Source organism: Dendropsophus ebraccatus, chromosome 3 (assembly GCF_027789765.1).
Source record: "Dendropsophus ebraccatus isolate aDenEbr1 chromosome 3, aDenEbr1.pat, whole genome shotgun sequence".
NCBI classification, from domain to species: Eukaryota; Metazoa; Chordata; class Amphibia; order Anura; family Hylidae; genus Dendropsophus; species Dendropsophus ebraccatus.
This window is the reverse complement of record NC_091456.1, coordinates 25,677,633-25,692,522: the sequence shown is the minus strand read 5'-3', so window position 1 is coordinate 25,692,522 and position 14,890 is coordinate 25,677,633. Positions and strand designations below refer to the sequence as shown.

Here is a 14,890-nt window from a genome sequence, read left to right as displayed (position 1 = left end):
TGCCGCTACTTCTTGCTTTTTCCTGTTTGGTGGGGTTCTCAGCAGCGAGACCCCGACTGATCACAAAAATTGACAAGTCGCTAAACAGCAGCATAACTACCGAGCTCAAACCTTCCCCTTCTGCATTAATTCCCCCACAGGTACCCCTATATATGACCCTGATAGGATAGCCTCTTTATTTTAGGATTATTACACTTCTTTATACTCCCTTCCATCCACCCACTCTACCTTCTCATCACACGGAGGGTCATGCCCTTATTTCTTCTTTCCATTCCACTCCCAACCTCCCTGAACTCTCCCCGGAGTCCCTGGACCATCTGTATGTGGAGATTACTTTGGAGGAGTTGGTGGATGTGATTAAAGAGGATGTACCACCCGGTACATCCTCTTTAACCTGAACCCACGGATCGATCGGCGCTGGCACGGGGAAGCCAGTGCTGCGGTCCGTTTTTCGGACCGCTGCCCGGTTCCCGAGCACGGCGCCATTTGATCCAGCGGTACCGGCCACTGCTGAAGCACTGGAGGTAGGTCGGCCGGCCCGCCCCCAGTGGGAGGGAATTCCCTCCCTTGTATGACGCGAATGAATGGAGCCGCGTCATACAGGGGAGGAAATTCCCTCCCACTGGGGGCGGGCCGGCCGACCGCCAGGGCTTCAGCACCGGCCGGTACCGCTGGATCGAACGGCGCCGTGCACAGGAACTGCTTCCCCGTGTCGGCGCCCATCGATCCGTGGGTTCAGGTTAAAGAGGATGTACCGGGTGGTACATCCTCTTTAAGGCCCTTACAAATGCTAAGAGTGTTCCCGTATTATTAAACATTTGGGGATGTTTTGAACCTCTACCTCTATAGTTATTTGGCTCATTTTTAAAAGGTGACCCTGTTCGGGGGAAGGACGGTTATGCATGTGCTAATTATAACCCCATCACATTGCTTAACTTTTACCTGAAAATTTTGCTAAAATATTGGCCACCTGGCCTAATGCCTGGTTATTTACTCTGATAGGGTATATGCACACTGAGCGGATTCCATGTCAAAATGTGTGCGTAATCCACTCAAAAAAAAGAGCAGTCTTGGCCCCCATAGGTTTCTATTGTCTTTCCACGCATTAGTGCACATGGCGGAAATTTTTCTGTCTGGAAATTCTGTTGTGGATCCACTTTCCGCCAAAAGAATCGACATCTTTGGGCAGATTCCGCTAGAGGAATCCTATAGAAGTAAATAGGGCTTGAATTCTTCTTGAATTCCGCTCTAATTCTGCTTAAAGGGTGCATTCACATTGAGGAATCCGCGCAGAGAAGTTCTTGCAGATTCCACGGCTCGTCCCCGCTCGCATTTCCACCCATCACCTGCACTCCATTCTATGGTCAGACAGATTCCGCCGTCAGCCCAAAGAATAGACATGTCTATAAGTCTGTTTGGGTGGCCATGGGCCCCTCAGGTGCTCAGGGCCCCGGGCTACCGCCCGAAAAGCACCTGTTATAATCCGCTATTGGGCGACAGTGGAGTCCGCCTGACCAAAGAATGGAGTCTATGGGACTGGCGGAAATGCAAGTGGGGACGAGCTTCTCTGCACGGATTCCTCAATGTGAATGCACCCATATTCTGCCAGAGTAGAATAAGTGAGGAATTTCACACAGAAAACTTTCCTCTTCAATTCCTCGCCTAATTTTCAGTGTGCACATACCCATACATAAAGATCAGGTTGGCTTTATCCCTTTTAGCCAAGCAGTGTTAACCAGTGCCGTAGCTACCATAGAGGCAGGGCAGGCAGCTGCTATGGGGCCCATGGGGGAGGGGGGCCCGGGGATGAACAGGGAAGATAAGTCTCCTGTGTCCTTCTGCTTAACCCCTTATGTACTGCAGTGTGAAAGTAACCCAGAGTTCACTTACATGCTGCAACATAAAAAAGGGTTAATATGCAGAGGAAAAGCAAATCTCTGTTTCACTGATCTGATAACCCCTGACCTCTGTTCTCCGGAGCTCCTGCAGAGGTCAGTGGTTATCAGTGCAGGAGCTGTGAAGCTGTGAGATCTCATTATGTTGTGCGTTTTAACTTTTTTTTTTGTGTGTTGCAGCGTGTTAGTGAACTTCATCTTTGCATCCTTCTTCTGTGTATATAACCATAAGGGCTCCTAATAGGCCTTTATAGTTAAATACAGTGGGGACTGACAGAGCAAGCAGCCATTGGCTTTGCCAGTTACTTTTGTAGCTGCAGGCAAAAATTCTGCCTCTGGTCACAGGAGATTTTAGTTTTTGGCCACATCACTGAGCATATATATATATATATATATATATATATATATATATATATATATATACATACATACAGTGGTGCCTTGGATTACGAGCATAATTCGTTCTGGGACTGTGCTTGTAATCCAAATCCACTCTTAAACCAAAGCAAGTTTTCCCATAAGAAATCACTGAAATGCAGACAATTAGTTCCACACCCCAAAAATAGTGAATTTATATTCTGAATAACATGTAAAACAAATGAAACAAACATTTAAAAACAGCTGAATATGTCCCATTATAGGTTACTGTACAGTATGGAAATCAGCATGTGGTGTATAATATATTATAGAGTAAATGCAGAAGCCTGAAAAACTGCCGCAATTTGTAGATACAGAATGGAACTGCAGATGCCCATAATGCAGGAGCGTAGTACAGCAGGCTAGAATAGAGAAGCAGGGCTGCTGTCAGAGGTCTGTGTGGTCACATGACAGCAATGGGAAAGGGGGTATTTTCAGCATGGACCAATCAGAGCTGACAGAGACTACAGGGAGTATGAAGGAATGAGCAGGGCAGATGTGGGCACATACATGCAGCACTCTCTGTCCGGGGAGAGAGGGGTTACAGCTATGGAGAGATTACCCCCACAGTCCTGTCCCCTGATGTAAGCCCCAGCCTGAAGTGGATCTGCTATGATTTGGAAGGTGAGGGAGACTTCATGGGTCAGAGTACAGTGCTGTAGACCCCGCTATGCATGCCAAGCCCCTCCCCCACTCGCCCTCCCACCCAGTACAGGGAGCTCTTAAACCAAAGCAATGCTCTTAAACCAAGTCACAATTTTGAAAAACTGTGAGCTCTTAAACCAAAACGCTCTTAAACCAAGTTACTCTTGAACCAAGGTACCACTATATATATATATGCAGTACTTTTTGTTGTGTGTAGGGGGCTCGTACAGTTTTTTTTCTATAGGGCCCCATGAATCCTAGCTACGCCCCTGGTGTTAACACTAGACGGACATTGACCTGGTGGATGCAGTTGATAAAAATGACCCCTCCATGCTATTCCTGAGTCTGGACGTTATAGAGTCGTTCAATCGCCTCCTTTGGCCATTTATGTTCTTATCTCTCGAGATTGTTTGATCTTGTTTTCTTTGTTAGGCTAGTTTCACAAGTAACCCATCGCATTACACGAAATCCACTGCGAAGCTTGATACACTTATGGCAGGAAGTGATGTATTCTTTCCAGGCTGACACAGCGCTCTCTGCTGCCACCTCTGTCCATGTCAGGAACTGTCCAGAGCAGCAGCAAATCTCTATAAAAATAAACCTTTCCTGCTCTGGACAGTTCCTGCCATGGACAGAGGTGGCAGCAGAGAGTACTGTGTCAGACTGGAAAGAATACACCACTTCCTACAGGACATACAGCAGCTGATAAGTACTGGAAGAATGGAGATTTTTAAATAAAAGTAAATTACAAATCTATATAACTTTCTGACACCAGCTGATTTGAAAGAAAAAAGTTCCCTTTTAAATTCAATGGACCTACGTACGCCATAGTATACACTTTTTGAAATGACACCGACAACTTCTTGTCATATAGTAATGTGAACAGCCCCTTATTGACACCTTCTCTAACAGTTAGCAGGTATACTACATAAATGTAATAACATAGAGGACACACACCCAGCAGACAAGGCCATTGTTGCTGATGGGGGTTGTAGAGAGCTGTGAACTCCCTCTATGACAGTGGTAGGGAACCTTGGCTCTCCAGCTGTTGCAAAACTACAACTCCCATCATGCCTGGACAGCCAAAGCTAAAGCTTTGGCTGTCCAGTCATGATGGGAGTTGTAGTTTTGCAACAGCTGGAGGGCCAAGGTTCCCTATGACTATGTATGTACATTGCGGCCCTGAGGACCATGACGCTGTTCCTGTGCACTGCGTATGGTGCGTTGTTAGGGGACCAGGTTCTCTCTGGGACCGCCCCCTCTCCTAACACTACTCACCAACGTACGCGCCAGCCCTCGCCTCTCATTGGTGGAGACCGTTTTGAGTCCCCACCCCTTCAGCTGTGCCTTGTTACGCTCGCCGGTGTTGCCTAGTAACGGCGGTATCCGCCTACTCTCCATAGTTACGGCACCAGCGGAGGTGGCAGCCGCCATCTTGTAGACATGAGCGGGTCCAACCGTGAGGCGGCTAAGGAAGAACGCAAGAAAGCGGGGGGCGGGGTAATTAACCGTCTGAAGGCGCGGAAAGTGCACGGCCGAGAACTAGGCGACGCCGACCACCGAGCCGTAACCCCGGTCACCGAGCATGAATTGCTGGGCCTGAAAGAGCTGAGACCGGAGCACGTCCTGGGCCTCAACAGAGTCACCGAGAGTAAGTTCTGACGCTGCGGCTTCTCATACCGCATGCGGTTCTCGGTGCGTGCTCACCTGTCTCTGTCTTGTTAACAGATTATCTGTGTAAACCTGAGGAGAATGTCTATGGCATTGACTTCACCCGCTTCAAGATCCGGGACCTGGAGACCGGCACCGTACTCTTCGAGATCTCCAAGCCGTGCTCCGGTGAGTGGGGTACACCATACTGCAGGAGGGATTAACATTGTCCGCAAGGCAAACTGCTGCAAAATCTCAAGTCTTCCAGTACTTATCAGCTGCTGTATGTCCTACAGGAAGTGGTGTATTCCTTCCAGTTTGCAGTACAGGTTTTCTATGGGCATTTGCTACTGCTCTAGACAGTTCCTGACATGGACAGAGGAGGCAGCAGAGAGCAGTGTGTCAGACTGGAAAGAATACACCACTTCCTGCAGGACATACAGCTGCTGATAAGTCCAGGAAGACTGGAGATTTTTTTTAGTAGAAGTAAATTATACATTTCTGGTGCTTTCAGTTGATTTAAAAAAAAAAAATTGCTGGAGTATCCCTTTAGGGTAGCTTCACACACACTGTATCGTAGCAGATTTGATCTAAATAGCTGAACACAGCATCAAATCTGCTGCGGATCCTGTGCGTGTAAATGCCATTGAAGTCAGTGCGGCCTGTACATAGGGCTCCAAGAAGTCAGCATCCGATTGGACAGCTTGTCAGTGTGTATGTGCCTCTTACCTATACACTGGTGTTACCTTTTACTGTAATGCACAGGAGAATGCTGAAAAGTGACCTGTACAGAACAGGAAGTGTTACCATTGTAGGCCTAGTGTAGTGGCCACAATGAGAACTGCAAGACTTTCAGATTATTTTATAATCTAGATCAGGGGTGTCAAACTCAGGCCCTTCACAGCTGTTACAAAACTACAATTCCCATCATGCCTGGACAGCCAAAGCTTTAGCATGATGGGAATTGTAGTTTTGTAGATTGTAAAATGGAAACTGAGGGGGGGAAGAACTTATATATAATTTTTTTTTTTTTTTTTTACAGATTGTATTAGACGAGCGCTTCCCCCTCATTTCCCACTTGCTGCCTGTGCTTTTACACACACAGACAGTGGGGAGCAGCGAGTAGCGGACCGTCACTGACTTTATTAGCATCTCTCAGCCTGTTTAAAGGCCACAATCAGCCAACATCTAACATGTCAGCTGATCGTTGCCTTTCAACATGTGCTGTTAAACAAAACGATTGTCGGACTTAATGGTGCGTTTACACAGGCAGATTTATCTGACAGATGTTTGAAGCCAAATCCAGAAACGGACCATAAACAGGGATCGCGTCATAAAGGAAAGACTGAGATTGCTCCTCTTTTCAAATCCATTCCTGGCTTTGGCTTCCAAAATCTGTCAGATAAATCTGCCTGTGTAAACGCACCATTACGGTGGGTAATTGGCCGATTAAGGCCGATAATTGTTTTGTGTACTAGGGCCTTTAGTTAGAAAGGGGTGAAGCATTTCCTCCCTACATCAGTAACAGAGCACAGGCCTTTAAGACCAGGGTGGTCGGGGGAAAGTCAGAGCTCACTATTTGGCAGCTTGTTTGGCAGTCCATTGTGTGGGGGAAGCCTTTGCTGTTCTCTTGCTAGATGCTTGTATCTGAGCAGCAGTGCAACATGAAAATATCCTGTGTAATATAGAAAAGGAGGAGGATAAACCTAAGGTAGTGTAGCAGTAATGAGTAAACTCTCCTCAGTGTGGTATTTTTTCTCTGGGAGGAGGTGATGTGCTATGGCTGCAGCAGGCTGTGTATGTGTGTGTGTGTGTGTGTGTGTGTGTGTGTGTTTGTTGCAGAACCCTAACAAGCAGCAAATATCCTTATCTAACAGAATAAACATTTGCAGCTCAGCGCTCACTCCCCCCTTGTTCCCTCACTCGCTGCCCGAGCTATTACACACACAGCCATTGAATGGGGAGTAGCAGGAGGGGCTGCCTAAGCAATTCTTAGATCTTTACACAGAAGTGCTGCTTTATATGACTGTCCTCAGCTATAAACCTCTTATTGCAGCTGCTATGTTCAGACACTAGGAGGTGGTGGAAAGTAAAACGGGCTAAGTTGTCCTTAAAAATGAAAGGTGGAATCTGATTGGTTACTAGGGGAAGCTTAATCAGTTCTGCTGTACACCGGTTTGGTAAATAAGCTCTAAGTGGTCTGATGGCTTGTATGATGATAAAGTCAATGTTAATATTTTACTCCGGTACATTTTTTGTTACTAATTTTCCATTTATGAAGGAGTTGGAGTTGTGGCCTACATACTCAACAGCCCTGAAGTTATCTTCTCAGATGCAGAATGGGTTAAAATTATTTTCTAAATATATTTTTTTGTGTTTTCTCCTCTGTTTTAGAACAAGAAGATGAGGATGAAGAAACTGGACAGGTGGATAGTAGTGCCGGACGTTTTGTACGATACCAGTTTACACCAGCATTTCTTAGGCTTCGAAAAGTTGGAGCTACGTGAGTATTGCAGAGAAATGCGATTGCCTGTATTTACCGCCACTCTTATTTTCCTTATGTGTGCCTTCTAGAGATGAGCGAACCTGGAGCATGCTCGAGTCCATGAGAACTTTCGGCATTTGATTAGCGGTGGCTGCTGAAGTTGGATAAAGCTGTAAGGTTGTCTGGAAAACATGGATACAGCCAATGACTATATCCATGTTTTCCACATAGCCTTAGGGCTTTATCTAGGTTCAGCAGCCACCGCTAATCAAATGCCGAAAGTTCGGGTTCGGATCGACTCGAGCATGCTCCAGGTTCACTCATCTCTAATGCCGATAGTTCGGGTTCGGATAGACTTGAACCCGAACCTGGTTCGCTCATCTCTAGTGCCTTCACATGTAGCAAGTTTGCAGTGGATTTCATACTGCCAGTTTTGCCGTAAAATCTGCTGTGATACTCAGTACCATTATAGTCTATTGCTCTGCATTCTCACTGGGAAAATGTAGTGACAGCCTTGTTTAACTATTAGCTGCCATGCCTGCTTGAGTCTCTGGGTCCCTGGCTCACTGACTGCCTGTGGCGGGACAGCGCGCTGAATGGCTGAGAAGGCTGTCAGTGAGCAGGGACCTGGAGACTGAAGCAGAAGTGTGATGAGGGAGCGCAGGCAGGTAAGCATGGGCTGTTTATTTTTACCAGCATGGAAGCTAATTAATTAAACATGGCTGTCGCTACATTTTCACAATGAGAATGCAGGGCCATAGACTTTAATGGTACTGAGTATTGCACTGGATTTTTACTTCAAATCTCACAGCAGATATGTACTAATGAGCTATCATAGAAACATAGAAGATTGTTGGCAGAAGACGACCACTGGGTCCATCTAGTCTGCCCTTCTAGTATTTCCTTTCTTATTATCTTAGGATAGATATGTGTTTATCCCAGGCAGGTTTAAATAAACTTTCACATGACCAGTAGTCTCACTACTGAGATCACCAGCTTTCAGGGAATTAAGCGTGCTGCACTTCCCTACTGTCAGTCGTCCCGGTTCAGGCAGCCCCCATTGACTTATAATAAAGCTGCCCAGACTGTCTTCTCCGGGCGTCTTCTGATCACTATGGGTCTCAGCAGTCTCCAAAACCTTTGACGTGTTTGTGTGTTTTTTGTTTTTAAGAATGCCATGCACAGCACTTACTAAATGTATCATCTTTTATAGTGTGGAGTTCACTGTAGGGGATAAACCAGTGAAGAGTTTTCGAATGATTGAGCGACATTATTTTCGTGACCGGATGCTTAAAAGCTTTGATTTTGATTTTGGCTTTTGCATTCCAAACAGCAGCAATACATGTGAACACATGTATGAATTTCCACAACTTTCAGAAGAACTAAGTAAGTATTTGTCAAATGTTTTTTGAGAAATAAGTAAGCACAGCTCCTATTTTAAAAGCGATATACACTTTTTTTTTTCTTTTATTGTCTTTTGTGTGATATATAGTCCCTTCTGTGCTCTGTCCTACTGTGTGCGTACTTTCAGCTGCTTTTTTGACCTAAGGGAATTGCATGCCTAGGTTTTCATACTATACAATCTCTATCCATCTCATAGCCTGTGAGTTGAGTGGCAGGATGACTTGAGAGGCACTTATGCATGCAAACTTGGGCACACGGGACTCCTGCTGTGATCATAGTGGGATACCAGCGGATTTACCCCCCAGTGATCACAAATTCATCAATTACCCTTTAGTTGAAGAATACTGTTTGTGGGAAAATCCATTTAAAATAACTGTGCATGAACACATGTAAAAGAATATTTGCATTTTGAAGCGCTATAAAAAGTGACATCTCCATATACTATCCACGTCACTGTTTTACATCTCAGTATTTTTACTGTCCCAATTACCCATTGGTTTGAATGGACACTTACATATCTGTAGTTTCTGGATCCATAAAAGAGACGTGATCCCCCATTATATTGGCCGCATTTGCAGAAGGGATCACGAGGGATTGGCGAGGGATGCACGTCCAAATCCTGTCCTACTTGAAGGTGCGCAATTATGGATAGGATTACTGATGTGTGAATAGCATTTTAGATGCCCCACAATGTGCTATCCACTCCCCATCTTGTCTGAAGTAATGTAGGACAGCGGGTAAAGGCCCTGTTACACACACAGACAATCTGACAGATTTTTTTAAGCCAAAGCCAGGACGGGATTTAAAAAGAGGAGAAATCTGTTTTTCCTTTATGACTTGTTCTGTTTATTCTCCGTTCAGTTTGTTACTGGCTTTGGCTTCAATGATCTGTCAGATAAATATTTGTGTAATGAATACAGATAATTTAGATGCTCCCTGCTCTCCTGTGTAACTGTACAGATAATGTTGTAAATGTTAGTTGTAGTCCTGTGTAACATCACAGATTACAGCACAGACAATGTAATAGATGTCATCACTGTTGTTTGTGAGCAGCTACCTGCAGTTGCTTCCTCCTTCTCCTGTTGCCATGTACAGTGAGGAGGCGGCTCTGCCTCCCTGCTATGTGGCCAGCCACCTTTTGCTGCTGCCTGTGTAAAATATATATACAGAGCAAAATCATGTAGCACTGTCCTGGTCCCCACACACCACCTCTCTATTAATAGCACTGCTATAGGCGAGTAACATTGAATTCACAATTCTGATGAACATCGGAATCTGCAGTTTTTGAAATGGTAAACCAAATAATTAGATTAGTTGTCCAGCTCTACACCAACATTGCTTGTGGCTGCTGGAGACGATGATGGCAGGGAGATGCTCAATGTTCCCCTGCCATCATCCTCTCCAGCAGCCACAGCCTGCACAGCTCTCTGAGTCGGGTCGTGACATCACCATGTTATCCAGGAAATGAAGCCTTGATGCAGTAGTAAGTACAGGGAATAAAGCACTTTATAAGCATTTCCCGTAATAAGTGTATATTGGTGATTTGTATAACTTTAAGGGAGCAATACAATACTTTTAATAAAAATTTTCGCCGGACTTCTCCTTTAACAATTTCTTTATTTTCCTCCCACAGTTCGCTTGATGATTGATCACCCATATGAAACAAGATCTGATAGCTTCTACTTTGTGGATAACAAACTCATCATGCACAACAAAGCAGATTATGCCTACAATGGTGGCCAGTAAGGATCTGCACCCTTGGACCTATCTGCTTTAGGGTACAACATTCCTTATCAAGAACACAGGATTTGGGGGATGTGTTTGAGGTCAATCCTGTGCCAGATGCATTTTGGAGCATTGTCTTTTTCTTTCTCTTCACCTCCCCCCCCCCCCCCCCCCCCCTCCCTTTTTATAAAGTGCTGTAATACAAAACTGAAGACTTTGTACAAAAGATATTTATTTATTTTTATAAAACCAATGCTTTCATTCCTTGTTGGCAGATATGCAGCCTTCTGAGCTGTGAAGGAAGCTATAAGATGCAGGTTCTGTTACAGGCATATACATATTATAAGAGATATTCGGAGAAAAGGTTTGCATAATTTGATTACTGGTTTGTGCAATACTATATCCCTCTCTTCCCCTTAGTACAGGAGTACATGTCTGTTTATACAGAGCAGTATTAACATTGCTGAAGTCCAAACAAGTTTAGTGAAATGTCTATAACCTCTTGTATGCTTTGTGGTCCATTCCATATTTTTAGGAATGTAAAGTGCCTCTTTACTAAGACATAACTTAGATGCTTCTTAGGCTGTGGTCACACTTGCCTTCATTGGAGCAGGACAATGAAAACTGCTTGATCCCTTATAGGCCGCACACACACACACCAGTATAAAGGTAGATTGTTGGCAGAAAAAGACCACCTTGTCCATCCTTATATTTCCCTTTCTTATTATCTTAGGATAGATATATGCATATACCAGGCAGGTTTACATTCAGTTATTGTAGATTTAGTTATTGTAGATTTACCTACCATATCTGCTGGAAGTTTGTTTTAAGCCTCTACTACTCTCATTGAAATATGTTAGCAGGTTCCTGCTGATCTTACTTCAGATCAGGCCCCTTGATCTTGTGTTTAGTTGATTATAAAAACTTCCCGAACCTTATTTAGGCCTTTAATATTACCTTTACCCATCTCTCCTCCAACTATACTCATTTATAACTATGGTGATTTTAAAAATGTCAGCCAGCTGGGGTAACATAATAAACAATCACTACTTACACCTCCCTTTGCCTCTGCAGCGCTGGCTTGCCACTATGGGACCCTCACCAGGCTCCGGGATCTCTTTCGGCTGGAATGTCGCTACTCGATTGATGGACTGCCTGCTCAGCCAGTCATTGACACTGCTGCAGTCGCTGATGGGGCAATCTATCAGTCGTGTCAGGTATTTTCCCCCAAACTCTTGACTACATGGGAACTCGAGTAGAAAATGTCTTCAAGTGAGGGTCTCTGAGCTGGTGATGTGTCACTTCGGGGCCACGGGGGATATAAGTACTAGAGATGAGCGAACCGGGTTCGAGTCCGAGTCCATCCGAACCCGAACGTTCGGTATTTGATTAGCTGGGGCTGCTGCACTTGGATAAAGCTCTAAGGTTGTCTGGAAAACATGGATACAGCCAATGACTATATCCATGATTTCCACATAGCCTTAGGGCTTTATCCAACTTCAGCAGCCACCACTAATCAAATGCCGAACGATCGGGTTCGCATCGACTCGAGCATGCTCCAGGTTCGCTCATCTCTAATAAGTATTGATTGTTTATGTTCACCACCTTCCAGCTGATAAATTTTAAATATCGCTGGACTACTCCTTTAAGTCTTTCCTGATATCTTTTTATGCTTTAGACCCTCCACCATTACCTGATAGACCCACATTGGGGGTCTGTTGGGTTACCATAGTGTCTGTTACTGTTAAGCACTGCACACTGCGCTGTTTTGTCCCGTCATTTTATCAGAATCTGCAATGGAGGTTTCTGATGGAATCACAAACACAGATGTGAACAGGGCCTTACATGGAGTGTTTGCAGATGATGTATCCTTGCTGGGAAACAGTCCTTTCTCTTCCAACCCTGTCGCTAAGGTGCCTATTTCCATGATAGTTTGTGTCTTCTCATCACATGTTAAGTTTTGACTGACTTATATATTTGTATCTTCCAGTGAAGCAATAACTTATTATCCAAATAGCAGGTCTTGTGTCTGCCATTATGCCACAGAGTGGAAGCTAGAAAAGATGAATGTCTTCCATAGGCTGGAAAAATATCTTTTGGGCTGAGGATTGCAATAGTTTCAGTGCTTCTGGGCTAAAAGGCGCTTATCGCTGCTCCAAAAGTGTCTTAGTGATGTGAAAAGGTAATATATAGAGATGAGCGAACCGGGTTTGAGTCGATCCGAACCCGAACGATCGGCATTTGATTAGTGGCGGCTGCTGAACTGGGATAAAGCTCTAAGGTTGTCTGGAAAACATGGATACAGCCAATGACTATATCCATGATTTCCACATAGCCTTAGGGCTTTATCCAAGTTCAGCAGCCACCGCTAATCAAATGCCCAAATGTTCGGATGGACTCGGGAATGCTCGAGGTTGGCTCATCTCTAGTAATATACTGTCTATAAAGCTTGTACAATGGACTGCAGGTCCTGCATCCCCGCTCATCACAACCTTTCACTTATGTGACGTTTTGTTGTTGTAAGGGAAGCTGCCATCACTTTAATGCTGCCGGAACTACAAGTCATTAGGAAAGGGGGGGATAAATCGCCTCGCTGGGAAGACCTGCCATGGTAACTCGTGGTTTGGGCAGCATAAAAGTGATGATGTAGTTCTCTGTAATGACTGTTGAGCTATAAAAGGCCTTTTGGCATTAGGCTTTTTTTTTTTTTTTTTTTTTTTTTTTTTTTATGCCTATAACTTGTTGAACTAGTGGGTTATAAGAGCTTACTCAAGGTTTAGAGCCAGTTTTGCGGGTCTGGAGCTCCCACCTTCATAAGGATACATGATGTCGTGAGTTTCAATAATCTGTTCTGTTTTACACCGTCCATATACTGTATGTGGAACATGTGTATGAACGAGGCCTTACCCACTTGCTGATGGATCACTTTTCTTGTCCCAGTTGTATGCCAGGTGACACACATACAGCTGCCAAAATGCCAAATGTTTTGTTTTACAGGAATGGATCTCTTACCCATCACTGGTTTAACTCATTATTAAATGTAACATTTTGTAATAGTCCTATGTTGATGTGTACTAGACAATTTATCAGAGGTTTCTCACTTGTATGACCATATTCCTAGGATGGTCGCTGGGTGATACCTGTCACCAACCTAATGCAAATAGGAAAAGGCTTTGCCCTGGGCCATAGCTGCCAACTAGAATTCTGTGCTCGAAAGGTTCATCTGTAGGAGATGCTGCTGCTCCTGGGATCTACTGGATTATGCTGTAAACCTTGTTTAACCTTGATCTAAAATGTGCTTATCATTTTGAGCCTGATCCATGTAATGTTTAATTCTTACAGGCATTGTAACTCCAGTGTTTTCGTTTTAATTTCTCTATTGCATTTGTCTCTTTAAAAAAAAAGGGGAAAATATCTAAACGGAGGAGTGTCTCCACTGCGGTCAGTCTTGTTGAGGGGTGATGATTTCTTTGATGCAGAGAGGGCAAATCCATGACCAATTGGACTTCACATAAAGGGGTTCAGTTCCCTAAGGTTACAAGTAGAGATGAGCAAAGCGCTTCCTTTGATTGGCAAGCAGCTTATCAGTCTGCTGCCTTTAAAGAGAATGTACCATCAGGATCATCTGTGGGTCATATTAAAGAGGATGTACCTGATGGTACGTCCTCTTTAAACTCTGTTCCACTCCCTGCAGATTCACCCTGGTGTTGGGTGAAAAGCTGGATCCAGGACTGGATTCAGCTTTTCCCAGTACCCAGGGAGGAGCGGCAGGGAGTGGAACAGAGTTGAAAGGCAGATGGCTGGGGTTCTGCACTCTTACTCTTATGGTGCGTTTACACAGGCAGATTTATCTGACCAATTTTGGAAGCCAAAGTCAGGAATAAACTTGAAAAGACAGGGAATCTCAGTCTTCCTTTATGACCTGCACCCTGTTTATAGTCTGTTCCTGGCTTTGGCTTAAAAAATCTGTCAGATAAAGCTCTGTGTAAACGCACCATTAGATGCTGGTAGCTGAAGTAACACTAATCACTTTAAAGCTGCCTGAGCCACAAGTCATTGGGGCAGTCCCTGTGCCCTGCCCCTGGCTCTCTGATTGATAATCCCTATTGAGGTATGGAGGGACTTTTATCATTCAAGGAAGGTGGGCTGCCCTAGTACCTGGTCTTTGGGCAACTACTGACAAGGTCCTTTTTCCACCTTGTCTGCACTATTGTACCATAGTATTCCTCTTTGTTCCCCACAATCCTATAGGCAGGGACAGCTAGAAAAGCAGGGGGGTTGTTACACAGGAAAATGTGAAAGGCGCCAAAACGAATAATAATAATTAGATGCTCTTTGGAGGTTACTGTGCCTTTAAGGTGAAGCAGTACTAAGTACATATCAATAATCATTTAAAGGGGAGTTCTGACTATATGGTATCACCTCCGCTCTGTACTGTTATTACCATAAGAAAACATTTCCCATCCTTTGGGGAGATTTACAAGAAGTTGTATTTTTCTGTAAGAAATAATAAAGTAATTTTGAGAGAACAAAAAGTGCCTCTTGCTTGTTTTGTTACTGATGGGGGGCGGGGCAGTAAGGAGAGCACGTGTGAGAAGACGTCAGCATCGAGTCACATGACTTTACATTTCTCACGTGACTCGACGCAAACGTAAGGGGGAGGAGCTTA

General features: G+C 44.5%; 1 protein-coding gene across 1 annotated transcript; it reads left to right on the top strand.

Annotated features, from left to right (window-relative positions):
* The first annotated feature begins 4,338 nt into the window (after positions 1 to 4,338).
* Positions 4,339 to 14,756, top strand: UNC119B (unc-119 lipid binding chaperone B). The gene is made up of 5 exons (XM_069961255.1): positions 4,339 to 4,608; positions 4,686 to 4,796; positions 7,002 to 7,110; positions 8,306 to 8,478; positions 10,130 to 14,756. The coding sequence occupies exons 1-5, from the start codon at positions 4,401 to 4,403 to the stop codon at positions 10,240 to 10,242; spliced, it is 714 nt and encodes a 237-aa protein (XP_069817356.1). The 5' UTR covers positions 4,339 to 4,400; the 3' UTR covers positions 10,243 to 14,756.
* The last annotated feature ends 134 nt before the right edge of the window (positions 14,757 to 14,890 follow it).